The following is a 27,291-nucleotide window of genomic DNA, read 5'->3' on the forward strand; positions in this document are numbered from 1 at the left end:
TTTCTGTTAATCTATGTGTTGCCATGTGTTCCGAGGCTTTACCTGTGTGCCGTTACATGCTGCTCCCTGGAAGGTGGGCTGGCGTCTACTGACTCCGCCTTCCTCTCCTAGAATTCTCCTCTGCTTATCCTGCCTATATATACTTCCTGCCTGGCTACTGGTCCATCAACTTTTGTTTTTATCAACCAATCAGAGCATATCACATTCATAGCATAAAGAGCAACATCACCCATCAGGGGCTTGCTTACAGTTTCAGAGGCTTAGTCTATTACCATGGACTGCGTGGTGGTATGCAGACAGGTGCTGGTGTAGGAGCTGAGAATGCTACATCCTGATCTGCACACAGAGAGAGCTGTACCTGGTGTGGGTGTTTGAAACCTCAAAGCCCACCCTCAGCGACACTGTCTTTAACGAGGCCACACTTCCTAATCCTTGTAATACTTCCAAACAGTTCCATTCCCGGTGACTAAGCATTCAGATAACACAAGCCTGGGGGCCATCCTTACTCAGACCGCCACAGCTACTTTTTTTTTCTAGCACATTTAAGTCTTAGCAAATAAAGTGTAGTTCTTGAGCTGGAGATGTAGAGTGCTTGCCTTGGGTCCATTCCCAGCACAAAATTTTTTTGAGATTGTAATTACAACATTTACCCTTTCCTCCTTGTAAAGCCTCCCATATACCCCTTTCTACTCTCTCTCCAAATTCATGACTATTTTTTCATTAATTGATATTGTGTGCATATATGTACACACACACACACACACACACACACACACACACACACACACACACTCCTAAATATAGCCTGTTCAGTTTGTATAGTGTTGCTTGTATGTATGTTTTTTCTGGGCTGACTGTTTGGCACTAGATAATTGGTGTGTTCTTCCTTAGCGAAGACCCTCTCTCCCAGCTTTCCTCAGTTGCCTATAGTTCTTTGTGTAGGGTTGAGGCCTTGTAGGCTTTTCCCAGTTCACTTGGGCGTATCCGTTGATGTTTATCCTTGTTCAGCTCACATTTGGGCAGTCTGTTCATGAGACTTTGTGGGTGTAACTTCTGATAATTACTAGGAAACACAATCTCACAGCAAACTTACTGATCCTGTGGTTCTTAGAATTCTTTCTGCTCCCCTCTTCCAAAATGTTCTCTGAGTCTTAGATGCAGGAGTGTTTTGTAGATGTATTTATTAGGACTGGGCTCCACAACTCTGCATTTTGATTGCTTGTGATTTTCTGTAGTGGTCTCTGTTGCAAAGCGGTTTCCTTGATGGGGGTGGAGACTACACTTGTCTGTTGGTATAAGGACAAATGTTCATGCATTCTTAGGAATTGTGCTGGGTTAGTAACTTAATGATTGTTGATTCTCCTCCAATAACCATGCCCTAACTAGTACTGAGTGAGTAGTTAGCCAGGTTCCAGTACTAGGCATGGTTTACCTTATATCGAGTGAGTCTTAAATCCAATTAGAGAGCTGTTGGTTAATGCCACGGTATTCGTGCCACTGCTGCTCCCTTAAGGTTATCTTGCCATCTTGGTGGCTGATGTGATTCATAGATGTCATCATAGTGGGGAGAATTTTTTTATTCTTATGTCTGTAGTGTTTTGCCATCACGTACATATGTGTGTCATGTGCATGTCTGGTGCCTGAGGACGTTGGAAGAGGGCCTTGGATGCCCTGGAACTGCAGTTACAGATATTTGTGAGCAATCATGTAGGTGCTACAATTGAATCTGGGTTCTCTGTAAGACTGGCCAGTGTGGGGCTGGAGAGATGGCTCAACAGTTATGAGCACCGGTTGCTCTCCCAGAGGACCTGGGTTCAATTCCCAGCACCACTTGGCAGCTCACAACTGTCTATAACTCCAGTTCCAGGGCGTCTGACATCTTCACACCAATGCACATGAAGTAAAATTAAATAATGTGTGGGCTGGAGAGATGGCTCAGCAGTTAGGAACACTGACTGATCTTTCAGAAGACTTGGGTTCAATCCCTAGTACCCACATGGTATCTAACAGCTGTCTCTAACTCCAAGAACTGAACCCTCACACAGATGTACATGCAGGCTGTTGGTTATGAGGCGGTGCTCGTGACTGGCTGCTGCCATGCCGACGGAGGAGAGTGCTGGTTGGCGGAAGAATCACGAGCCATGGTTACCTTTCTAGAGCTTTATTGAGAGAGAGAGAGAGAGAGAGAGAGAGAGAGAGAGAGAGAGAGAGAGAGAGAGAGACCGCGCAGGGCGGGGAGGACAGACAGAAGGAGAGAGAGTTTGGAAAGAGAGAGTGTACAGAGGACACGCCCACTTTTAGGCTGGTGATGTAATTAAGGACATAATTCTTACACAGACAAAATACCAATACAAATAAAATAAAAGTAAATAAATTATTTAAAAAAAAAAAACTGGTCTTTGCTCCAGACCCCACAAAATGAAATCAAAATATATGTAAGTGGCTTGTTACATAGTTGATTATAGACTTTTACTAATTTAGTGGAATTTGGTCAGGAAAATACTTGGGACAATTGAATAACAAGGTGAAGACATTTTTACACTGGCCATTCTCTGGTCAGAACAATAACTGCTAGCCACATATAACCCACTTGAACTTAAAATTAAATGCTATTAAACAGTTAGTTCCTGGTGACATTAATCATATTCTAAGTGCTCAGCCACAGTGTGGCTAATGGCTCCCTGGGATAGGCAGATCAGTAGAATATTGTACCGCACAGAAAGTTCTGTTGGAGAGCACTCTTCTAGAAAGTGTTTTGTTAGCATAGACTGGTAAAGCTGGGAGCAAAGAAACTCTAAGTTTGAAGTAAAGCTCTACTCATTCAACAAAGGTCCCAGGCCATTGATAATTAATTCACCTAGTCTGTTGATGTGTGGGCAGTCTTCCTTCCATACTCTCTCCTTATCTCTACTGTGACCCTGTCTCAAGAGAAAGAAAAGAAAAGAAAAGAAAGGGTGGCTGGGGAGTGGTGGCACACCTCTAGTTCTAGCACCCTCGAGGCAGAGGCCAGCCTGCTCTCTATAGAATCTCAGGGCAGGCAGAGTGATATGGTGATGTGGTGGAAGCCTATCTCAAGAAAAACTAAATTAAATAAATATTAATAAAGGTTTATTTTAAGGAAGAGTATATGAGTTTGTTTACTTACTTTAAGGATTTTCTTTAGTAAATGGAATTGTAAGGTGGTTTTATAAGGCGTATTTTTTGGGTTTAGGAATAAAAGCATTCATAGGGTTAAACCCAAGGTCACATTCTAGCTGTAAGTAAACAGAATATGATGTTTTTAGCATCCTTGTTGAAATATCTTGACAAGAAGTATCTGTAGGCCAAAAAAAAATTTTTTTTTGGTTTTGTTTTTTGAGACAGGGTTTCTCTGTGTAGCCCTAGCTGTCCTGGAACTCGCTCAACAGGCTGGGTTCAAACTCAGAGATCCGCCTGCCTCTGCCCCTGGAGTGCTGGAATTAAAGGTGTGCAGCACCACTGCCCAGCTTTAAAATTTGGTTATTGCTTGTGTGGAATGTAAACTAGATTCTAGTGTGATGGGCCTCTAAATTTTCTCTTTCTGCCCTGCTTCAGTACCTGCCCATTCTGTGTCGTGGAGTCTGTATTTCCTGTGCTGATGTCGAGTTCTCTTGCTCAGTATTTCCCTCTCCGAGGTGGAGAGTTGTACTTTCTTGGTTCTTTAGTCTTGAGTCACTAAGAGCTCTTCAGAGTCAGTGATCTAAGTCGAACCCAAGGTGCTTGGTGTAATTTTAAGTTCAACTCCTCTGTTGTTTTCAAAACCAGGTTAATTGTGAGTATTGTTTTCGTCTGTAGGCTGTGGTGGCACACACCTTTAATCCCAGCACTCAGGTTGATCTCTGAGTTGGAGGCCAGCTTGGTCTACAGATAAAGTTCCAGGACAGTTAAGGTTTCTCTACACAGAGAAACCCTGTCTCACCAAACAACAAACAAAATAAAACAAAAAGTATTGTTTTCCTTTAGCCAGCATTTTAAGAGGAATATTGTTTGGGAGGCTGGAAAGATGGCTCATCAGTTAAGAGCAAAATAAATACATGTTTTTTGTTTTGTTTTGTTTTTTAAAGAATGTTTGGTTTCAATATTTGTAAGACAAATAATTGCAGAATTAGAGAAAAAATGTTACTGTTGTCATCTTTTAAGTGCTTTTCAAGTTTATTTTCCTGGGAATATTGATTTCTACCTGAGGCTGGGTGGGCATCCAGTTCTTCACTTCAGGCATTTATTGAATGTCTAGAAGAGGAGAAAAAACATCCACATATATACATACATGTGTGTATATGTGTGACGATCATAGTACATTAACATTTAAAGATTTGTTTATTTATTTATTATGTATACAGAAGAGGGTGCCAGATCTCATTACAGATGGTTGTGAACCACCATGTGGGTGCTGGGAATTGAACTCAGGACCTCTGGAAGAGCTGTTGGTGCTCTTAACCTCTGAGCCATCTCTCCAGCCCTATATTAGTATTTAAACACATATCTTTTGAAAACCTTTTTCTGATTATGAAAGCAGGACATATTTATTATAAAATAACAATCAAAGTGCAAAGAGAAATCCTTTTCAGCAAGACTTGCTATTTGGTAGTACTTAATTTGCCTTTTATTTTGCACACATATGAATATGTACATTAAATTTGAATTGTAACACATATAGTTTTATATTCTGCACGCACACACGCACACACGCACACACGCACGCAAATGTCCAAGTCTGTGCCACATGAGCGAGTGGAGGTCAGAGGACAACCTAAGGGAATTGGTTCTTTCCTTCCACCATGTGAGTCCTGGGGATCAAACTCAAGTTGTCAAGCTCAGCAGCAAGCGCCTTTATCCGATGAGCCATCTCACTGGGTCTCTTCTTTTCAGTTGCGTTTTTTATTATTTATTTTGTACGTTCGTATGTACATGTGTAGGCACATGCATGTCACAATGTGTGTGATGGAGGTCAGAGGACAACTTACAGGAGTACGTTCTCTCCTTCTGTTAGGTCAGTCCTAGGAACTGAACTCAGGTCCTCAGGCTTGACAGTAAATACTTTTATATGCTGATCCATCTTGCCAGCCCACAAAGTCATATTTGATTCTCTCAGATTATACAGAAACAGTAGACCATATGGCTAGAGAGTGGTGAATGAATTTGCCTTGCAACTGCCATGTAGACATTCTTTGTTTGCCTTGCAGAGGAGGTGGCCAAGTTGGAGAAGCATTTGATGCTTCTTCGGCAAGAGTACGTCAAGCTGCAGAAGAAACTGGCAGAGACGGAGAAAAGATGCGAGCTTTTGGCTGCACAGGCAAACAAGGAGAGTAGCAGTGAGTCCTTCATCAGCCGCTTGCTGGCAATAGTGGCAGGTCTCTATGAGCAGGAGCAGTACAGGTAAGCTCCCGGAACCAGAACTGGACCTCTTGCTTCATCCCTAGCCACTTCACACTCGTTAGAGTGTCTTCTCATTCTCTCTTATTTTGTACTCCTCGGGGTTGAAACAGGGACTTCTCATATCTAGACAAGTGCTGAGCTGCATCCTCATCCTCAGCTCTTGTCACCTTGTTCTGAGACAGTCTCACTAGGTTGGCCAGGTTGCCATTGAACTTGTGATTCTCCTGTTTGAGCCTCTCAGGTAGATGGGATTATACCTATCTGCTCTACTAGGCCTGGCTTCTCTCTCATTTTCTTGTCACATTTATTTTTCTGTAATCCAAATTAACAGCACTGAGCCATGTGTGGAAGCTCAACTTGTAATCTCAGTACTAAGGAAACTGAGAGGAAGATTATCATGAGTCTGAGGCCAGCATCAGCTGTATAGTGAGGTCCAGTCCAGTGTGGGCTAGATTAGCCGGAGTCCTTATCTATAAAACAAAAGTAAGAGCTAGGCTGATGTTAGTAAGGTACATGAGGACCTGAATTTGATCCCAAGAACCCATGTGAAAAACTTTGGGCCTCATGGCAGGTACTTAAAGTCCCAGTACTAGGAGGACAGAGACTGGCAGTTTCTGGGGCTCCCTGTCCAGCAAGCCTAGCCTAAGTGGTTGTGTTTCAGGCCAGTGAGACCCAATAACAGGTAAATGGCGCCTGAGGAATGGCACCAAAGGTTTTCTTTCCCCTGGCTTCCACATGCACACTGTCTGTGTGCTCATCTGTGCCCTCCTACACTCAGACCAACACCAGACCAATGGAAAGATGAGCAGTGTGCCTTCGTTACTCAGAATGTCACTCTTTGTTAGAGACCTATATGCTACTTGCTAGCCCTTTGGCCTCAAGCTATGACATTAGGTTCCTGATCTGTAACAAAGGATGATATATTAGTACTACTCAATTTAGGGTTGGAGTAAAGATTAAGTCATAGGTGTTAAGACACTTAGAATAGTGGGCACATACCAAAGATTGATTATTAGCAGTAGTATTTATTTATTTATTTATTTTGTTTGTTTGTTTGTTTGAGATATGGTTTTACTGTAGAGCCCTGGCTGACTTGGAACCTGCTGTGTAGACCAGGCTGGCCTTGAACTCAGCAGTCCATCTCTTTCCTGAATATTGGAATTAAAGGCATGTGCTACTATGCCTAGCTATTTATTTATTTTTGCAACAAGGTGTTCTGTAGCCCAGGATGGCTTAGTACTTGGTTGTGGTCAAGGATAACCTTGAATTTTTGATCCTCTTCCCACTGCTTCTCCAATGCTACAGTTTTGCTAAGTGCCACACATTGGCACTTTTCTCTGTTGCCAGCATGGCTGGCCATATGGCCCAATCCTGTCGGCACAGAGGGTCATCATTGATGTTTCAGTTAATTGCCTAGAAGCCTTTTTTTTTTTTTAGCATTTGACATTTCAGAGTAAATGTACCTGTCTTTTTGGGGGGAATCTTTAAAAGTATAATAGTATGTAGGAAATATCCCTACCTCTCTTTCTTGTTTGCTTTTTTGAGACAGTGTCTTGCTATGTACCCCAGATTGATTTCAAACTTGTGATCCCAATATGCTGAGGTTATATGAAAGTGCCACTCAGCCCCAACCTCTTCTCTTGATAAATGGTTGGATATTAAATGATTAATGTTAGATATAAATGTTTCTAATGGAAACAGGAGTCCAGGTATTAGGTTTTGTGTTCTTTACTGCTTTGTGTGAACTTATGTGTTCATAGTCTCTCCATTTCACATTGCTTGACATTATTATGGAGCAAAGAAATAGCACAGTCTCAGAGTTTTGTGCTATCCACATTTCTCACTCTGGTGGTTTATTTCGATACATTCTGCATAAGACATCTTATATTTTATGTATGACTTAGTCATCCTACTTAGCTTGTAAGTTCACCACAAGAATCCTGTTAGATAGATGTATTTGAGACTAGATCATCCCATGGAAGTGAAGTAGAAGTTAAAATATTCCCAGCAACATGTAAGCATGGTCCACCGTGTGGAAATGCCATTGTGGTTTATTTTTTTTCTTTTGCAGATTCATGTTGATAATCATTATCCATGTATTTGTCAGGTAGAACTCCTAGCTTACCTAGTTTTGATGACATTTTTCTTTCTGTATCTCTGGATATTTTCTTCATCAGTGATTTGAAGATCAAGGTTGGGGGCAGGCACATCAGTGCTCACAAGTTTGTCCTGGCAGCTCGCAGTGATAGCTGGAGTCTGGCCAACTTGTCTTCCACAGAGGAGCTAGACTTGTCAGGTGAGTCTGACTTGATCAGAACACAGAACTAATGCACAAGACCTCTTGGCAGAAAGTTATAATGCATCACTGTAAAATATATATGGTATGATAAAAGTAAAATACTTATCAATTGATGGGAACATGAACCATTGAAATAAGATGTCACCCTAAGTTGGTTGTTCCATTTTCCTTTAAATTTTTTTTTTAAATTTTAATTTATGTGTGTGGGTGTTTTGCATGCATTTCTGTCTTTGCACCATATGCATGCAGTGCCCAGGGAGGTCTGAAAAGGATGTCAAATACCTTGGAACTGGAGTTACAGATGGTGGTGGTGCATCATGTGGGTGCTGGTAATTGAATCCAGGTCCTCTGGAAGAGCTGACAGTGCTCTTAACCATTGAGCTATCTCTCCAGCCTCAGGTTGTTCTTTATGATTATATTTAATCCTTGGTTAACAAATTAACTATTTTAGTATCTATTATGTTCTTATATTTAGAAAGTACAAGAATCTTTCAATAAGCTTATTTCTATAAAAAAATTATTACTGTATGTATGCTTAGCTTGAGAGATCAGAGAACTTTGTGGAGTTCTGGGGATTGAACTCTGGTTGATAGGTTTGTATGGCAAATGTCTTTGTCTGCTGAGTCATCGCTCCAGGCCTGCTTATTTTAGCTTTTGCATATAGTATATGTACATGTCCTTGTAGGTGTGTGTGCTGTGTGTGGAATCCAGAGGCTGATGCCAGGTAACTCAGTCATTCTTCCTATTGATTGACTGACTGAAGACAAGGACTCATCATGTAGCCCTAGCTGGCCTGTAACTCAAGATGTAGACCAGGCTGGCCTTGAACTCAGATATGCCTGCCTCTGCTTCTAAAAGCTAGAATTAAAGGGGTATGGCCACCTTTAGTATCTTTTCCTGAAAATATTTTGCATGTATTTAGTGTGTGTGTGTGTGTGTGTGTGTGTGTGTGTGTGTGTGTGTGTATGGATATATGTATGGGTATGTACATGAGACCACAAGTGCCCTTGGAGCCATTAGAGTTCCCTGGAGCTGGAGTAATGGGATTGTTAGTGACTTGATATGGTTTCTGGAAACCTAACTTGGGCCCTTTGCAGTAATAATATGTGCTCTTAACACTGATATATCTCTCCAGCTCTATAGCTCTATTTATTTTTAGTATGTCTGTGTGTTGGTGTGTGTCTATATGCATGGTACCTGAAAAGGCAGACCTCCCTGAAGTTGGAATTACCATGTGGTTGTGAGTCTCTCAATGTGAGTTCTGAGAACTAAACTCGGGTGGTCTACGAGAGCAGTATATGCTCTTAACTGCTGAGCCCCACTGTACAGTGATATTTGTGTGTGCATCTCTATTTGTTTGTTTGTTTGTTTGAGATAGCATCTACTGTGTGGATTAGGCTAACCTGGAACTCACAGAGGTCTACCTGCTCTGCCTCCCAAGGGCTACGATTAAAGGCATGAGCCATCATGCCAAACTATATGTGTATCTCCTAATAACATGTTAAATACTTAAACATATGTAGTAAATTTCTTTCAAAACAAAACAATTTTAATAGGACTGTGGAGATGGCTCATTGAGTAAAGGCATTTGCCACCAAGCCTGATGACCTGAATATGATCCCCAGAATTCACATGTTAGAAGGAAAAAAAAAAAAAAAAAAAAAACTCACCTCCTCAAGTTGTCCTCTAATCTGTACATAGGCATCATGATATATATGCTCATTACACACACACACACACACACACACACACACACACACACACACACACGTAAATGTAATTTTAAAAAAGGTTTTTAGTAGATACACTAAATTACTTATATTATTGTCTTATGTATATTTGTAGCTTATGACTAAATGGAAGTTTTCAAAAGTTCACCTAAAATTGTATTGTGTTAGTATTTGCTTAACTACTCTTGAAAACAAGGCATGAAGCAAAGTTTTCATTGAACTCTGCTCTTAGTGACTATTGCAAAAAGTATAACGTGGAGACTGTCAGGATATTAAAATAGGACATTGGACTGGGAGTATAGCTCAGTGGTAGAGTGCTTGCTTAGCATGTATCAATCCCCGGGTTTGATGCCAAAGACTGGGAGAGAGAATGGGGGTGGAGAGTAATTTTCAGAAGTGATTGACTATGAAAGCTCCACTGAGATGTCTGTTCAGAGACTCTCCTGTTGAGAAGGTCTGTTTCTGTGTGCTGAGGACTGAGGGATTATGATGGGTCTCTGCCTCAGAGCTCATGCTCTGGGAGAAGTAATGGACTGTTACTAAATCAGTTCAAACCCGAGCCCTGAATGTAACAAAGTAGCAGCTCTATGTGCTGCTGCAGAAGAGATTTGAATGGGGCTGCAAGGAACATGCCAGGGGTGGCTAACACTTGAGCAGTATTGTTTGTACCGGAAGGATAGGTGTGGGTGTTGATCGATCGCCTGGATTTGGGAGAACAGACCTTTCATGTTTTTCTGTTGTGAGTGAACTCTCTCTCTGATAATTCCAAAGGTTTAACTTGAAGCCGGCACTTCTCCTTGTAAGCACAAATAAACATACATAAAAGCAGGTTCGTGTGCACGGGTCATTCCTACCTAGGATGAAAATACCTGTACGGAAGGTCTTTACCAGAAAGGCTCCAGTCCATGAGTGCACTCAGAGCTGTGGCTTTTCTTTTTAAAAATGTATCTTTTGAAGCCACATATCTCTGACCACCTATAAAATTAGGATAGTTTCTGAGAACCATTTGGTTATGAAATGTTCTTCACAAAATGTATGGTAGTATCTTGACTCCACAGTCACATATTTTACAAGGCTAGAAAAGATAATAAAAACGAGAATTATTCAAATTCGTTAGATGTTAAGAGTAGGCTGCCATTTTTTTTGATACTTCCATTATAAAAAATTGGTGATTCCAGCAGTTGTGAGACTTACGAAATGTACTTTGTTGTACTGTCAGTGACATTTTGGTCAGGGCTACATGAGACCCTGTTGTTTTATGGCTCAGTGTATATCTGTCTCAGTGAATATACTGTGTGCACATGGAAAGAGAATGTACTGCAGTTGCTGGATATAGTGCTTTGCTTATTTACAGTATTGGGGTTTGAACTCAGGACCTCTTACATGCTAGGCAAGTACTCCACTACCACTCCACATACACTTCCACCCTACTTATTTTTTATTATGAGGTAGACTCTTGCCATGTTACCCAGGCTGGCTTGGAGCTCACTATATAGTTCAGGCTGATCTTCTACTTGCCATCCTCCTACCTATATTTTGAGTATATATTATATGATTCAGCACTGTTCCAAGTGCTGAGATTACCTATGTTCACCAAGCCTGGGTGGATGGAGTCTTCTTTAAATACTATTATGTCAAGGAGACTGTTCAGTGTTTCTGTATTATGTATGTATGTATGTATGTATGTGTATATATATATATATATATATATATATATATATATATATATTCCTTTATGTCTAGTTTATCAATTCTTTAAAATTCAGTGTTATTATTCATTGCAATCTTGAGATAGAAATTTTAGCTGGATAGGGAGAAAATGGGTGCTAGGGAAGTTCCCAGGAATCCCCAAGGATGACCCCAGTTTAGACTACCAGCAGTAGTGGAGAGGGTACCTGAACTGTCTTACCCCAGTAATCAGATTGGTGAATACTCTGTCATCATAGAGCCTTCGTCCAGTAACTGATGGAAGCAGATGCAGAGATCCAGGAGTCTAGTCAAAGAGAAAGAAGAGAGATTCTATGACAAGGGGTATCAAGATCATTATGGGGAACAACAACCAAACCAAACTAGTAGGCAGTCATGAAATTTAGATCAAGAGCTATGGAGCCTCCATGGGACTGGACTAGGCCCTCTGCATAAGTGAGACAGTTGTGTAGCTTGATCTGCTTAAGGGGCCAAGAGGGCAGTAGGATCAGGATCCATCCTGGGTGGCATGCTGACTTTTTGGAGCCCACTACCTATGTTGGGACACCTCACACAGCCTTGAGGCAAGGGGAGAGGCTTGGACCTGCCTCTACTGAATGTGCCAGGCTCTGCTGACTCTCCATGGGAGGCCTTACCTTCTTGTAGGAGGGAATGGGGGATGTGTATAGTGGGCGGGGGGGAATGCAGAGGGGAGAGGAGGGAAGAGGAGGAATCTGTGATTGGTATGTAAAATGAATAAAAAAAATTCTTTTTTTTTTAAACATGAAAACAGGTTATAATTCAAAAGTCCAGGGTTATTTGAAACTGGAAAATATTTTCTCTGTAGAAAATAGTTAAAATGATAACATTTCCCAATAAGCCCTTTTAAGCCAAATAATAGCTGAATTATACATATAAATATTGATTAGATTCTGGGATACAGAAGAAACCAGTCTTCATCTGTTCAGAGAGCTATGTTTTACTTAAGTTGTGTAAGTGAGATTCTTGTTCAAATTCCCCTTCACTGTTTGATTTACAGTGGACATTTTTCTATAGGCTAATCTATAATCTAAAAAGATTTTAGCCTTCCCTCCTGAAAGTACAGCCAGCATATTCTTTCATCAGCTTGATACGGTACAAATTCTTATCCTGATAGTGAAATGTTTCACTAAATCTTGCCCAGTGATTGGGCAAAACCAAAACTTATTATAAGCCACAGTCATCCTAGGGTGCCCCCTGCTATATAGCCTCCCTGGATTTGTGGGCTGTAGTCTGATTGTCCTTTGCTTTATCTCTAGTATCCACTTATGAGTGAGTACATACCATGTTTGTCTTTCTGAGTCTGGGTTACCTCACTCAGGATATTTTCTAGTTCCATCCATTTGCCTGCAAATTTCATGATGTCATTGTTTTTCTCTGCTGAGTAGTACTCCATTGTGTATTTAAAATGAATGAAAAAATTCTTAATAATTAAAAAAAGAAAAAAAAGGTGTATTCACAAGCTTTAAATTTTTTTTTTTTTTTTTAAGCTGGACTGGTGGCATATTCATGTAATCCCAGGATTTAGGAGACTGAGGTAGGAGGGTTAGGAGCTCCAGGCCATCCCGGATTACCTTGTCATGACCTTGTCTCAGAAAATCAAAAACAAAGCAAAATGAAAAATTTCCACCATTACTATGTTACTGAGGAAGAGCAAGAAAAAAAGAAAAAGCCACTGTTTGTTTTTGCCCCACCCTTGTTTGTCTGGTTGTTTTAGTAGACAACAGTGAATCCATCTGCTTTGCTTCCATCAGGTTTTCAGTTCCACTCAACATCACTTCCTTCAAACCCATCCTCCTCACTGTGGGTAGTTGGAATAGAGGGTTAATCAGAGCTAATCTGTTGCCTAGTTATTAATAATGTAGTACTGGTCCTTACTGTACTTTTCCTTGATAATTAAGAATTGAATATAGTCTCCTAACCTTAGTGAGCATCACAATAACATTATGGAATTGTTAAGGTGCAGATGCTGGGTCCATCCCCAGTTCTCTTCAGTAGGTCTGGGTGGGCTTGAGAGTTAAACTCTATTAGGAGTCTGCTTGCTCAGGATTACTCTTAGAGAACTGTTAAAAAACTGTGGCTTTAACTTTTCCTCTGGACATTACTTTCTGTATTCTGATTAATCGAAAGCTGCTTTAATCGGAATAATAGTTTAGATTTGTTTGTTTGCTAGTTTGTGTTTTGAGACAGGATCTCAAGTAGTCCAGCTTGGCCTGGAATTCACAGTATGAAGTCAAAGATGACCTTGAACTTTGGACCTTCTGCTTCCCAATTGCTGGTATTAAAGATATATGCCACCACACCTGGTTTATGTCATCTGGGAATTATCTCAAGGCTTCTTGCAAATTAGACAATCAATAGTAATTGGGCCTAATCCTCAGCATTAGTTTAGATATTTTATTTATTTATTTTGGTTTTTCAAGACAGGGTTTCTCTGTGTAGCACTGTCTGTCCTGTAACTCACTTTGTAGACTGGCCTTGAACTCACAGAGATCAGCTTGCCTCTGCCTCCTGAATGGTGGGATTAAAGGCATGTACCATCACTGCCCACACCCGGCCAGTTCAGATATTTTAAATGATGATTTTTATAGTAAACATTTCCTTCAAGTAGTTGTATAGTCTTTAAAAAATATATAAATAATATATTTATTAACTAAAAATCAAGGTACCGATTAGCTAAAAGAAAAAATTAATCATGAATAAGTTCTTGAGTTGATATTTTAGTATATATCTTTTCAGGTTCTCGATTAATTGTTAGATGGTGGACAGACAGAGCTGTCTATTTAGATATATATGCATATACACAATGGTACATTTATACTCTTAAACATATAGCAAAAATGAGATTATATTAAATGTATTCTTAGTTTTTTAAACCTCTGTAAATATATTGTCATGAAATATATCTATTAGTCTCAATTGCTGCAGATTTGCCATTGTGTATGTATATATATATTATATATATACATAAACATAAACATAATATACATTATGTTTTTATTAACTTTCTGTTATACTCTTAAGATTTTGTAAGCAAAATGTGGTGGCTCATACCTTTAGTACCACAATTTTGGGAGGCTAAGGCAAGAGTATTGCTGTTAGTTCTGGGCCAGCCTGGGCTGTAAGAGTGAGAGATCTTATTTCAAAATAAACCAACATTTTATCTCAGATCTTCATTATTAAAATAGCACATTTCTCTGTATTTACCCTATTGTTTGTTTAAGAGTAATTGCTGTGTAAAAGTTGATTCAGTCTTTAAAAATCTTGGCTGCAGACTGGAGAGATGGCTCAGTGGCGCTCTGGCTGCTTTTCCGGAGAATCTGGCTTTTATTCCCAGTACCCATACGGTGGGATGCAACAACCATCTGTCACTCCACTTCAAAGGATTCAATACCCTCTTCTGGTCTCCGTGGGCACCAGGAACACAATTGGTGCATAGCCATACATGTAGGCAAAACATCCATGCATAAAATAAAGCCTTTCTAATCCCCAGTACTCCAAATAAATGACTAAAAATAAATTAATAAAACCTTGACTAGTCTGTATTAGAAATTCTGTTGAGTGTGGTGGTGCATGCCTTTAATGAGGTAGAGACAGGCAGAACTCTGTGAGGGCCACGTAGAGAGACCCTGTTTCAAAAGGAAAAAAAATAAAAGAATGAAAGATATTCTGAAATTATCTTATGTCTCAATATTTTCCAAATGAATTTGACCCTATGGTTTCCTCATACAAAACTGTAACTTTTTTTTGAGTCAGATGCTGCCCAGACATTCTGTCACCATTTTTAATGGCTGTATTGTTAGAAGTATCCACCAGAGAAGACCACTTGGACACGGGTTTAAGCAAATAGAAAGTCTTTTATTAGCTGTCCTGCAGCTACACTGGGTGTTGGGGACCCAAGTGCTGTTCTAAGCCTTTCTCAAGGTGGGATTTTAAACACAAGAAAACATATACTGGGATGACACACCTCAGTCAGAAGCAGAATTACAGAAGCCAAAAAGCAAGATTAATTAATTTAGGGACTTTACCAGAACTATAGAACTTTGTTCCCTTTTTGCAGGTGTTGGCTGCCTATGTGCTAGGTTCCAAGGCCTGAATGATAGTTCCATCATGGTGTCAATTGTGCTAAGGTCTGGGGACATATTGAGGGTGGGGGCCTGTAGCAGTATATTTGAGTTAGGTGGACTGTAATTGACTTTTCTAACCACAGGTTTTAGCATTGCTTCTAGAAGGCCTAAGTGTGTCATCTACTTTCTTTTTCTCACTAGATGCGAATCCTGAGGTGACAATGACCATGCTTCGCTGGATCTATACCGATGAGTTAGAGTTCAGAGAGGATGATGTGTTCCTGACTGAGTTGATGAAACTGGCTAATCGCTTTCAACTCCAGCTCCTTAGGGAGAGGCAAGTCACAGCAGACCTGCTCAAGCCCCTGCAAGGTGGCGGCGGCTAAGCTTAATTGTGCCAGGCTGTGCGAACAGCTTCTGACATGTGAAGAACTGTAGGGTTCTCTAAAGGTGATGGGGCAGAGGCTGACTTCTCTCTTGCTCTCTGTTACTGGGAAGCTAATGGTGCTGGTGCTAGTTTGTTGTTCTTTCTTCTCCTGGTTTGTTACCTGGGGTTCTGTGTAAACTGACAACTGAATATGGAAAAATAGAATCCAGGGTCCAGAGTCTTGACTTGGCCTTCCATTCTGTTTTCTTCAACAGTTGATTCTGCCTTTGGGTAGATCTAGCAAAGGAAGTCTTTGGTTATATACTCCTTTTTGGAAGCACTCTAATGCTTACATTAATCCAGAGTTTATGGTTCAGTAGGTTTTGTAGCCAGTATCGATAAGGGCTTATTTCATTGAAGTTAACTGCTTTTTAGGTCTCAAGGAGCTGGCACAATACATTTTTATAGTGCGTTTTCTCTATTCCTCTCCCAAGTCGGTAGAATTATGGGAGACAAAATGCTCATCAGAGGTGTCAGGCAAAATGCCTGTGCACTTGTTGCAGCTGTGGCTGCTGATGGCCAGCTTGGTTTTTTTTTTTTTTTAAGATAGTTGCTTTTTTTTTTTTTTTTTTTTTTTTAAAGATTTATTTATTTATTAGGTATGCAGTGTCCTGTCTGCATGCATGTGTGCAGGTCAGAAGAGGGCACCAGATCTCATTACAGATGGTTGTGAGCCACCATGTGGTCACTGGGAATTGAACTTAGGACCCTGGAAGAATAGTCAGTGCACTTAGCCTCTGAGCCATCTCTCCAGCCCAGTGTAGTCTTTTATAGTACTTCATAATCTCTTTTTATTCTTATGGGTGCATGAGAAAAAACTGGCTTCTCTCTTGGGTGATTGAAGGGCTAGTTTCAGCCATCAAGATGGTCTGTTTGTTGCTCTGTTGCCCTCACCCAGGAGATCCAAGAGACTCGGCTACTAGGAGCTACTTGCTCTGTTTTCCTCTAGGATGGCCCCACAGCCCCACAGGAATCCATAGACTGAATCTTCAGTCTGTCAGTGATGTGGGCCTGAGAACTGTTTTAGTATCAAATCTAATTTAAACATAAACAAGTCCAAGGTGTATAGAGCTAGATTATTATTAATACAACTAACTTTAATATTGAGGCCCTCTAATTAACTATTGTGTTTGTTTAGTAAGTTTTTGAACTACCTAGGAGTAAACTCATACTCATTTAAATTAGATTGTTTATATCTTTCCCCCAGATATCCTAGCTTTCTCATTGACCATATCAGACTTGCTTATAAATTAAATTGCTTTAATAAAAATGTTCTGGGGTTTGTATGGATTATTTAATTGGTATAATGGATTCTTTAATTAAAATGTTTATTGTTTATTGATTGATTAGGCCTCATTACGATCAACATTACCAGATGCTCAAATCTGTACTGTTGCATGTGGCTATTAAGTTGTCTGTCACAGCTTTGTTAAGAGCTGGGATGGGAGACCAGGACTAGAGTGAGTGCTGGCTCTTCAGGAAGTCACAAGAGTGCCCCCTGCTGTCAGGCAGAGAAATGGCACATCTAAGATGATAACCCAAGAGGCAAATGCAGACAGTTCAGTGTGAAGTCAGTGGCACCAATTTCTGTGATAGAGAGGTCCTGATGGTTTAGAAATGTTAATAATTAAATTGATGAAAAAGTAGATGTCTTAGTTATGGTTTCTATTGCTGTGAAGAGACATCATGACCACAGACCAAAGGAAAACATGTAACTGAGGTGGTAGCTTACAGTTCAGAGATTTAGTCCTTTATCATCATAGCAGGGAGCATGGCGGCATGCAGGCACACACGGTGCTGGAGTAGTAGCTGAGAGTTCTACATCTTGCAACCACCAGGAAGTAAGCTATGACACTGAGAGAAGCTTAAGCAAAGACCACCCCCCCAATGACACACTTCCTTCAACAAGGCCACACCTCCTAATAGTGCCACTTGCTATGAGCTTATGGGGCCCAATTACATTCAGATTACCACAGAAGGTTTTTATTTTTAATAATATCAGAAAATCTTTTACAAAAGAGTATTATGAAAATGAAAATATTTCTTCTGATTATAAATACACGTTCAGTGTATGTAATTTGGTTTGTTTGTTTGTTTGGTTTTTTGAGACAGGGTTTCTCTGTGTAGCTTTGCACCTTTCCTGGAACTCACTCTGTAGCCCAGGCTGGCCTCAAACTCACAGAGATCCACCTGCCTCTGCCTTCCGAGTGCTAGGATTAAAGGCATGCGTCCCCACCACCCAGCTGAAACTTTTTCTTACTGTAACATGTCTACATATTGATTTTAACTTCTTTTAAAAATGGTGTTGGAGGGTTGGTGAGATTGCTTCGCAGGTAAAAGTCCTTACTATACAAACCTGATGACCTGAGTTTGATGCCCAAAACTCACTTTGGAAGGAAAGAACTGACTTGAAATTGTCCTCTGGCCTTTACACCTTTGTGGGTTGTGGTACACACACACACACACACACACACACACACACACACACACACACACACACACACACACAAATAATGAATGAATAAATGAAAAAATTGGTGGGGAAGGGGGGTGGAGACAAGGTCTAGCCTTTGCTTCTCAGGTGCTGGGATTAAAGGCATATGCTACCACAACCAGCCCTAAATTAACTTTTAAAGCGCCCTGGGAGAGGTGCTCTTTGCACCGAGTCTGCAGTGTTGATGGAAAATGGCTGTGTTCTTGTTTTTGGCCTAGTCTAACTATAAGGTTTGAAAATTTGCTCTTTGTGTTCCCATGTCTGTCCTGCTTCCCCTATCTCCACTCCACGGTCTGTCTCACTGCCTTCCTCCCCTCTTTCCCTGCCCCTCTAACTCTTGAGGTCCTCCCCTGTTACCTAGTAGCTCATCTACTGAGATTGAGAATTACCTGCTTTACCTGCTACTCAATTATTAACAGCAGTATTGAAGTCCACTAACATTAGCTGTTAAGGTTTGCTACGTCCCTTTTCCATTTTCCTTCAGGGCAGGAATGTTGGGCCTTAGAAGGGAGTGGTGAGCAGAGAGGAAATGTAAACTTAGGAGTGTACCTCCAAGTGTCTCTTGTGCTCTACTGAGTACATCTAACTTTCCTTCATCTTGAAACCCACAGAGTCTCAACACCTCTAAGATCAAATACCATCCTTATGTCATAGAAGGGGAGACAGGGCTACAGAGACTTCATTTTTCTCTCACTACTAAATTCTGCTATGTGATTAGAAAAGTTTTTGTTAGCTGGGTGGTGATGGTGCACACCTTTAATCCTAGCAGAGGCAGAGGCAGGTAGATCTCTTTGAGTTCGAGGCCAGCCTGGTCTATAGAGTGAGTTCTAGGACAGATAGGACTTTTTCACAGAGAAACCCTGTCTCAGAAAAAAAAAGAGGTTTTTGTTGAGGGTGAAGGAAAGGAGAAGCAGTGGTAGATTAGATGAGGGGCTGTGACTACCATTGGGCCTCTGTGGCTACCCGTGGAGGGGAATCTGATTGAAGGACCATGTCTTAGCCTTCTTTCTCCGTAGGCCTCATTCTGCGAGAGGCACAATAAGGTTTCCAGAAATTCTGTCGTAGAATAAATTCTGTATCTTCTATGCTAGGATGTGAAGACAACGTTGTGCCACAGGATTGTAGTTGATACTCTCTTGTTAGTCCTTCCTTCATCAAGTCTTGTTGCCTGGCTTTGTGGAGATACACATTGTGCCCAATTTTCTCTTGACATACTGTGGTCTGATTTGTGTGTGGCACTCGAGATTGAATCCATAGCCTCTTGCACTCTAGGTCTGACTCATAATTATTTCACTATCTTACCTATTTTGGGTGGTTCTTTAAAATGTAATTTATTGAATTATATTTATTTTATATGTAAAACTTTTATTTGTGTGTGTGTGTGTGTGTGTGTGTGTGTGTGTGTGTGTGTGTGTGTGTGTATGTATTGGCAGGTATCTGGGGAAACCAGAACAGAGCACCAGATCCCGTGGAACTGGAGTCACAGGCAGGCATTTGTGAACATGTATTGGGAACCAAACTTAGGTCCTTTGGAAGAACAACTGTTCTTAGCTGCTGAACTATTCAGTCCACATACATCCCCCCTACTCTTACGCCACCCACACCCCAATGTTGCTAGGGATTGAACACAGGGCTTCCCAAATACAAATACATCCTAGACACTCTACCACTGTCTTACTTTCCAGACCCTGAATTACAGTTTATTCACTTATTTTAATCATCATCATCATTATTATTATATATGTATAAGTGTTTTGATTGCATATATGTCTGTGTACCACGTAAATTCGGTACCCATGAAGGTCAGAAGAGGGCATTGGATCCCTTAGAACTGGATTTACAGGTGATTGTCAGCTGGCATGTGGGTGCTGGGAACTGAACCTGGGTCCCTGGAAGAGCAGCCAGTACTCTTACCCTCTGAGCCATCTCTCCAGCCATCTGAATTATAATTTATACAAAATAAAAATTTATCTTTTGGGAGGATTTTTAAAGAGGTATTTATTAAGCATAGACCCTCATATTTGAAATTTTGAACAATAAAGTTAGTATAATAGAATTGTCTGCAATCTGCAGGCATGTTCCATATAATTCAGTGCCAAAGAACTGAAGCCAATCTGTTTTGTGTTTGATTGCAAAATGGCCTATGCATGTGATTCAGAAGTTTCAAGTGATTACTTTTGAGGCTATTGAGGTTTTAAGCTTCATGATTTTCTTTTTGCAGGTTATTTTGATTCTACTTAGAACAGTGAGGTGTAATATACTGTCTAGTACAAGACTGCAAAGCACAGTGTAATCCCAGGCTGAGACAAGAGTAGTCTGACTTCAAAGCTAGCTTGGGCTACATAGTGAGACATCCTGTCTCAAAAAATAAAATGTATATGATCAGTTTTAGTAAAATTATAATACAAATTCAGTTCAGACCGGGCGGTGGTGGCACACGCCTTTAATCCCAGCACTCGGGAGGCAGAGGCAGGTGGATCTCTGTGAGTTTGAGGCCAGCCTGGTCTACAGAGTGAGTTCCAGGAAAGGCACAAAGCTACACAGAGACACCCTGTCTCGAAAAACCAAAACAAAAAAATTGAGTTCAATAAGTAAAAATCTATACATACTTCCTTATGAAACAGTGTTCAGTCTTATACCTTAGTTTTACTAGACATAACTGGTGCCTTAATTATTTTTTGGTTTATTTATTTATGAATGTATTTCCCTTACTAATACTGTTCATCATTAATGAAAAATCTCTTACAGATGTGAGAAGGGTGTTATGTCTCTGGTGAATGTTAGGAACTGCATTCGCTTCTATCAAACTGCCGAGGAATTAAATGCCAGCACACTGATGAACTACTGTGCAGAAATTATTGCAAGTCACTGGGTGAGTGAGAGATTGGGAGGTATGGACAGAGCTTTCACACTGGCAGCCTGCGATCCCAGGGTGAGCCCTGCTTTCTGCAGTCGCCTCTCTAACACGTCATCATTGCTGTTGGCAGTCCTGAAGAATAAGCAGTTGGATTAGATGGCCTGTGAGGCTTTTTTCTGTTCTGAAACTGTTCTGAGGGTTTAGAGTGGACCCAGCAGAGGTAGCTGAGGTTCCGGAGCAGAGGTCAAGAAGGAACACCTGCCTTTAGCATCATCCTTGAGAAGCTGAGACCCAGCGTGCGCTGCCCATGGAAGAGCTTCCTCCACTATAAGAGGCATTTTTAAGTTCATTGTCTTGGGTTTTTGTTATAAATAGCTGGCTTCACATTTCTGGTTATGGTTTGATTTTGTATTTTTTATGTGTATGCAGGTACACATACGTGCTTGCAGAGGCCAGAGGACAGCCTCTGGTAGAATTACTCAGGTAGTATCCACCATATTTTGAGACAGGGTCCCTCACTGGCCTAGAGCTCACGGATTAGGTGAGTTCAGCTAGCCAGTGAGCCCCAGGAGTCCTCCCGTCTCCTCCCAAGCACAGGGTTTATAAGCTGAGCTTTTTTTTTCCCCCACCCCATTAAATAATAAAACAACAACCAGTGTTGTTTTATGAACTAGCTTCTGTGATTGTTTTGTATACAACATTATGGGAAGAACCTTGGAATTCTGCAGAAAGATTTCTAACAGAACTGGTATGTGTGTGCGCTTAGTGCCATGGACCTATAGCTCTTGGGAAGCTAAGGCAGGAGGATGCAGAGCAAGTTCAAGACCAGCCTGAGGAACTTAGCAAGACCCTTTCTCACAAACATTTTGAAGTGCTGGGAATATAGTTCAGTGATACAGTGCTTACACATGGCAGCTGACAATCACTGTACAGTGGTACACATGCCTGAAACCCTGGATTTGATCCCCAATAATACTAGAAAAGTGGGGTTATTGTTTTTTGCTTTGAGATAAGATCTCATTCTGTAGCTCAGGCTGATCTGGAACCCACTGTGTGTAATTCAGACTGGCCTCAAACTTATGGCAAACCTCCTGCCTCAGCCTCTTGAGTGTTGGGATTAAAGGCATGTGTTGCTATACCTGCTGAAAACTAGCTTTAAAGAACTGACAGAATGGTAACCTTCCCTTGCTGATAGGGCTACAGCTGTGGCTCAGTGAGTTGTTTGTTGCAGTTCTGATTTATTTTGAAATCACCGTCTTCATAGACTTAGTAGGAAAAGGACTCTAAGCTCATGGTAGGGCTCCTACATGGCTTGTTCCTGTTGAAGGTCAGCATTGATATTCGGCTGTCCAGTCTCTGAGGCCCAGCAGAGCTGTGATGCGTATAGTGTGGTGGCAAGTGCTTCTTAATACAGATCCTGACTCAGTTGTTTTCTCACTGTCAGACTTTGTGTGAGCTCTCTAGCCTCCATAGGCTTCACGTTCTTCTGTAAAACAGGCAAAGATAGTTGGGAAATGTTAAGACCTTAAAGTAGGGCTTGACACATGCTTAGTAAATGACAGTTATTATTAACACTTTTCATTGTTTTTAATCCCTAGGATGACTTGCGAAAGGAGGACTTCAGTAGCCTGAGTGCTCAGTTGTTATACAAAATGATCAAATCCAAGACAGAGTACCCACTACATAAAGCTATCAAAGTGGAGAGAGAAGATGTAGTCTTCCTCTATCTTATTGAAATGGATTCTCAGGTATTGTAGAAGCATTTCCATTTTTTTCCTATCTCTCCCCAAACCTAATGCTATCTAGATTCCCTGCTTCCATCTGTACCGTCACTGGACAGTCTAAGAAAGTACTTCTGACATGTTCATGTTGCTTTTAAGCATTTTCTCTCCTGTTCTGTTCCTCAGAATTCCTCAGTCTTAGTACAATCTAAAGCCACATTCATATTTCCAGATGGTTGTCACAGCAGTACCTGACTTCAGGCCCCAATCTTTGTTTTTATTTCTTTCTAAAACAAATTTTCACAAATTCAGTGCCCTAAACCAACACATATTCTGGTCTGGTTGAGAGCACTTCTTGCTTTTGCAGAGGACACGGGTTTGGTTCCCAACACCCACATGGCAGCTCAGAACCATCTGTAACTCCATTCCCAAGGAATCCAACACCCTCTTCTGACCTCTGGAGGCATCAGGCACACGTGGTCCACATATTACATTGAGGCAAAACACTCATGCACATAAAGTACTGTTTAAAATAGTAACAGCAACACATCAGTTTATTACCTATCCAGCTTTGCCTGTTGGAGGTCCAAGCCAAAAGTCACAAGATTAAAATCAAGTTGTTTGTAGACTGTGGTCTTTTATGGAGCTGTGGGGAAGAATCTGTTTCCTGCCCACATAAGTTGTTGGCAGAACTCTCTAGTGGTCTAAGGCCTCCATTTTCTAGTGAGCTAAAGACTGTTCTCAGCTTCTCGATTTTCCCACAGTCCTTAGCTTAAAAGAAGCATTGCTTCTATCTTTAAAGCCAGTAGAGACAGGGCAAGTCCTAATTTCACCCCTTAATGACCTACTCTTCTACATTCCTGTTTCACTGCCCTTCCCCACCCCAGACAGGGTTTGTCTGTGTAGCTTTGGAGCCTGTCTTGGAACTCACTGTGTAGACCAGGCTAGCCTCTAACTCACAGAGATCCACCTGCCTCTGTCTCCCGAGTGCTGGGAGTAAAGGCAAGCACCACCGTCCAGCCTTCTGTTTCACTTTTAAGAATGAATATTGTGGAGCTCAAGAGATGGCTCAGTGGTTAAGAGGTCCTGAGTTCAATTCTCAGCACCACATGGTGGCTCACAACCATCTGTAATGAGATCTGGTGCCCTTTTCTGGCCTGCAGGCGGACATACAGGCAGAACACTGTATACACAATAAATAAATAAATAAATAAATAAATAAATAAATAAATAAATAAATAAATAAATAAATAAGTAAATCTTAAAAAAAAAAAAAGAATGAATATTGTTACAAAGCGGGGCCCTGTGGGCTGGTTCAGAATCCTCCCTAGCTCATGGTACTTAGCCTTAACACATCCGCAAAGGTACTTTTTGCCATGTAAGTTGACATGCTTACATTATCTGGTAATTAGGGCATGAACACCTGTGGGGTGGGGGTGGAGGGTATTATTCTGCATACCACATTGCCTTCAAAGGAGTGCAGACGGAAGTGTGGTTTATCATTAGTGTCTGTGCTAAAGAGGACTCTGTTAAGCCACCTTTTATGAAAATTTTATCTTCACTCTTTTTCATAAAGTTCTCTATGCTGGCTTGTCTGTGGTGTCTGTGTCCTGTGTTGTGTCTGGTGCTTGTCTCGTCCCTCCCCACTCCCCCAGTGCTATCTGCATTTCTCCTGTGGTGGCCTTCAATCACCTCTGTTGCCCTTTGCTCGCTAATCACTATCGTTTTTCTGAGACTGAACACATGTGCTCTCGGGAAGCCTCGTTGGAGGTGTGAGTGATGTTGAGTCTGAGGACTAAGCAATGCCATAGTGCCAGAGCATTAGAATTGGCACTTGGGTAGGAAGTGTGGTGACACATACGTTTATGGGAGAAAGGCCATGTCTGTGAACTTGAGAGCAGCCTGGTCTACATACTGAGACCCTGTCTCAAAAAGGGTTTTCATCTGGGGATGATTAAAGTTGGTTGTATTTTCTGTCTGAGTGCTGATTTCCAGATTTCTCTGTGCAGCTCCCTGGGAAGCTGAACGAAATGGATCATAATGGAGATCTTGCATTAGATCTGGCTCTTTCACGGCGACTAGAGAGTATTGCTACCACTCTGGTTAGTCATAAAGCTGATGTGGACATGGTAGACAAGAATGGCTGGAGCTTGTTACATAAAGGAATCCAAAGAGGTAAGGAGAAGTGAAATTTACATTTTTCTCTGTACACAATATAACTCTTTTTGAAGCTTCCTAGCTCAGTTCCAGGAATTCCCAAAAGACCTTGAGTCTGCACACTTAGCCTGCATGGCTTAGAACTTGTGATTGTTGAGTCAGAGGGTCTGAAACACTATTGGCCTTGTCAGTTTATCTGTTCAGAGGGCCACCAGGGCCTGAGTAAGAGAAGCTAGATAGATGATCTTTAAGAAGTAAGAACCTTTGGAGCCAGGTGGTGGTGGCACATGCCTTTCATCCCAGCACTCAGGAGGCAGAGGCAGGTGGATTTCTGTGAGCTCGAGGCCAGCCTGGTCTACAGAGCGAGTTCCAGGACAGCCAGGGCTGTTAAACAGAAACCATGTCTCGAAAAGAGAAAAAAGGGGAAAAAAGTACCTTTGGAGTAGTGTGGTAGTAATTTCTGTGAGTTCAAAGTCAGTTTAGTTTATATAAACTGTCAGTCAGGGACAGTCAGAACTACACAGAGAGACCCTGTCTCAACAACAAAAATACAACTAAAAACCAAAAAAAGAAATACCTTTGGGGGCTAGAACAGTGGTTAGTCATTTGAGAGCACTTGCTGCTCTTCACAAGACTTGGTTCCCAGTAAGTGGTTCCCAACTGCTTGTAACTCCAGCTCCTGAGGTTCTGACACCGTCTTCTGGTTCTACAGGTATACACCTGACATTCACCCACACAGACATTTGCATACTAAGTTTAAAAAAATTAAAAAGTACCTTTGGCTCACATTGTGAGCAACATATTTCTACTTACTTCATTCCATTTTCTTCAGGAATTGTGCCAGAAGTCTGTTAAAATCTTAGGAAAGGCTTAAAGGCCCAGATAGCCAAAGTAATCCTCAGCAGACAGAGCAGTGCTGAGGTACCAGCAGAGACGCCTGATCTCAGATTATGTTACAGAGACACAGGAACAAAAACAGCATGTTACTGGCCCAGGAGCAGGCATGTAGACTGATGAAATAAAAAATTGAGGACCCAGAAATAAATGCATAGTTATAGCATCCCAATTTTGAGAAATCTGTCAAAAACATACATTGGAGGGAGACTGGAGAGACAGTGCTGTGATTAAGAGTTTCTCTTGCCAACAACCATTTTGGCACCTCACAACTGCCTGTTACTCAAGCTCCAGAGAATCTAACACCTTCTGGACTTCTTGGGCACAGACATACATGTGATACACATTCACAAACACATATTAAAAAAATAATAAAAGTTAAAAAAATACATTGGAGCAAAGACAACCTCTTTTTTTCTTTTCTTTTCTTTTTCTTTTTCTTTCTTTTTTTTTTTTTTTTTTTAGTTTTTCGAAACAGCGTTTCTCTGTGTAGTCCTGGAACCTGTCCTGGAACTGACTCTTTAGACCAGGCTGGCCTCGAATTCACAGAGATCCACCTGCCTCTGCCTCCTGAATGCTGGCATTAAAGGCGGGCGCCACCACTGCCAGGGTAGACAACCTCTTTAACCAAGAGTGAACCTAGATCTATACCTCTCACCTTCACAGAAATCATTTCTGTGATTAATGGAATGTAAGTCTAAAACTTAGAAACTGCTAGAGCAGCAGTTCTGAACCTGGAGGTTGGGGGTGGGGTGTGGTCACAACTCTTTGGGGTTACATTGTCAGCTATCCTGCATATCAGGTATTTACATTGCAATTCATAATAGTAGCAAAATTACAGTTATGAAGTAGCAATGAAATAATTCTGTGGTTGGGGTCACTACAACATGAGGAACTGTATTAAAGGGCCACAGCATTAGGAAGGCTGAGAACCAGTGTGCTAGAAGAGAGAGGTGTAAATAAAACACTTCAAGATACAAGCACAGGCAAGAGCTTTCTGAACACTGTTCCAGCAGCAAGGAGATACATCCCAAAATCAAAATGAAGAGGCTTCTGGACAACAGAGAAAACAGTCACCAGAGGGAGGAGACCTTTGCTGGTCACATATCAGATGGGGAATATTCAAAGAATGTAAAGAACTGCAAAAATTAAACAGTTTTTAAAAAGCATCCAGTCAATAAATGAGCTAAACTGTCAGGTCTCAAAAAAGGATATACAAATGGCGAATAAAACTTGAAAGTGGACCACATCTTTAGCCACCAGGAAAATACACATTAAAATTCCTTTGAGAGTCTATCTCATTCCAGTTTGAGGTTGTCATCAGGAAAATAAATGACAGGATAAAGAGATGGTTCAGTAGATAAAGGCACTTGCTGCCCAGCCTGTTCACCTGAGTTTGATTCCCATGACCCACATGGTAGAAGGGGAGAATTGACTCTGGAAAGTTGTCTTCTGACCTCCACCCTCAGGCCATGGCCATGTGCATGCCTGCTTGTCTGCATGCACATGAAATAAACAAATACAAA

The 27,291-nt window shown here is 41.1% G+C and overlaps 1 protein-coding gene across 3 annotated transcripts in view; it reads left to right on the forward strand.

Moving 5' to 3' along the window:
- Positions 1-27,291, forward strand: part of Ankfy1 (ankyrin repeat and FYVE domain containing 1) — a 68,421-nt gene that overhangs the window by 4,719 nt on the left and 36,411 nt on the right. For all 3 annotated transcript variants that reach the window (XM_076542849.1, XM_076542850.1, XM_076542851.1), the window contains exons 2-7: positions 5,202-5,394; positions 7,572-7,690; positions 15,417-15,552; positions 20,885-21,008; positions 22,592-22,741; positions 24,724-24,889. In XM_076542849.1, the coding sequence (XP_076398964.1) occupies positions 5,202-5,394; positions 7,572-7,690; positions 15,417-15,552; positions 20,885-21,008; positions 22,592-22,741; positions 24,724-24,889 (888 nt within the window). The remainder of the gene's footprint in view (positions 1-5,201; positions 5,395-7,571; positions 7,691-15,416; positions 15,553-20,884; positions 21,009-22,591; positions 22,742-24,723; positions 24,890-27,291) is intronic.

This window comes from Peromyscus maniculatus, chromosome 8 (assembly GCF_049852395.1).
Source record: "Peromyscus maniculatus bairdii isolate BWxNUB_F1_BW_parent chromosome 8, HU_Pman_BW_mat_3.1, whole genome shotgun sequence".
Taxonomy (NCBI): domain Eukaryota; kingdom Metazoa; phylum Chordata; class Mammalia; order Rodentia; family Cricetidae; genus Peromyscus; species Peromyscus maniculatus.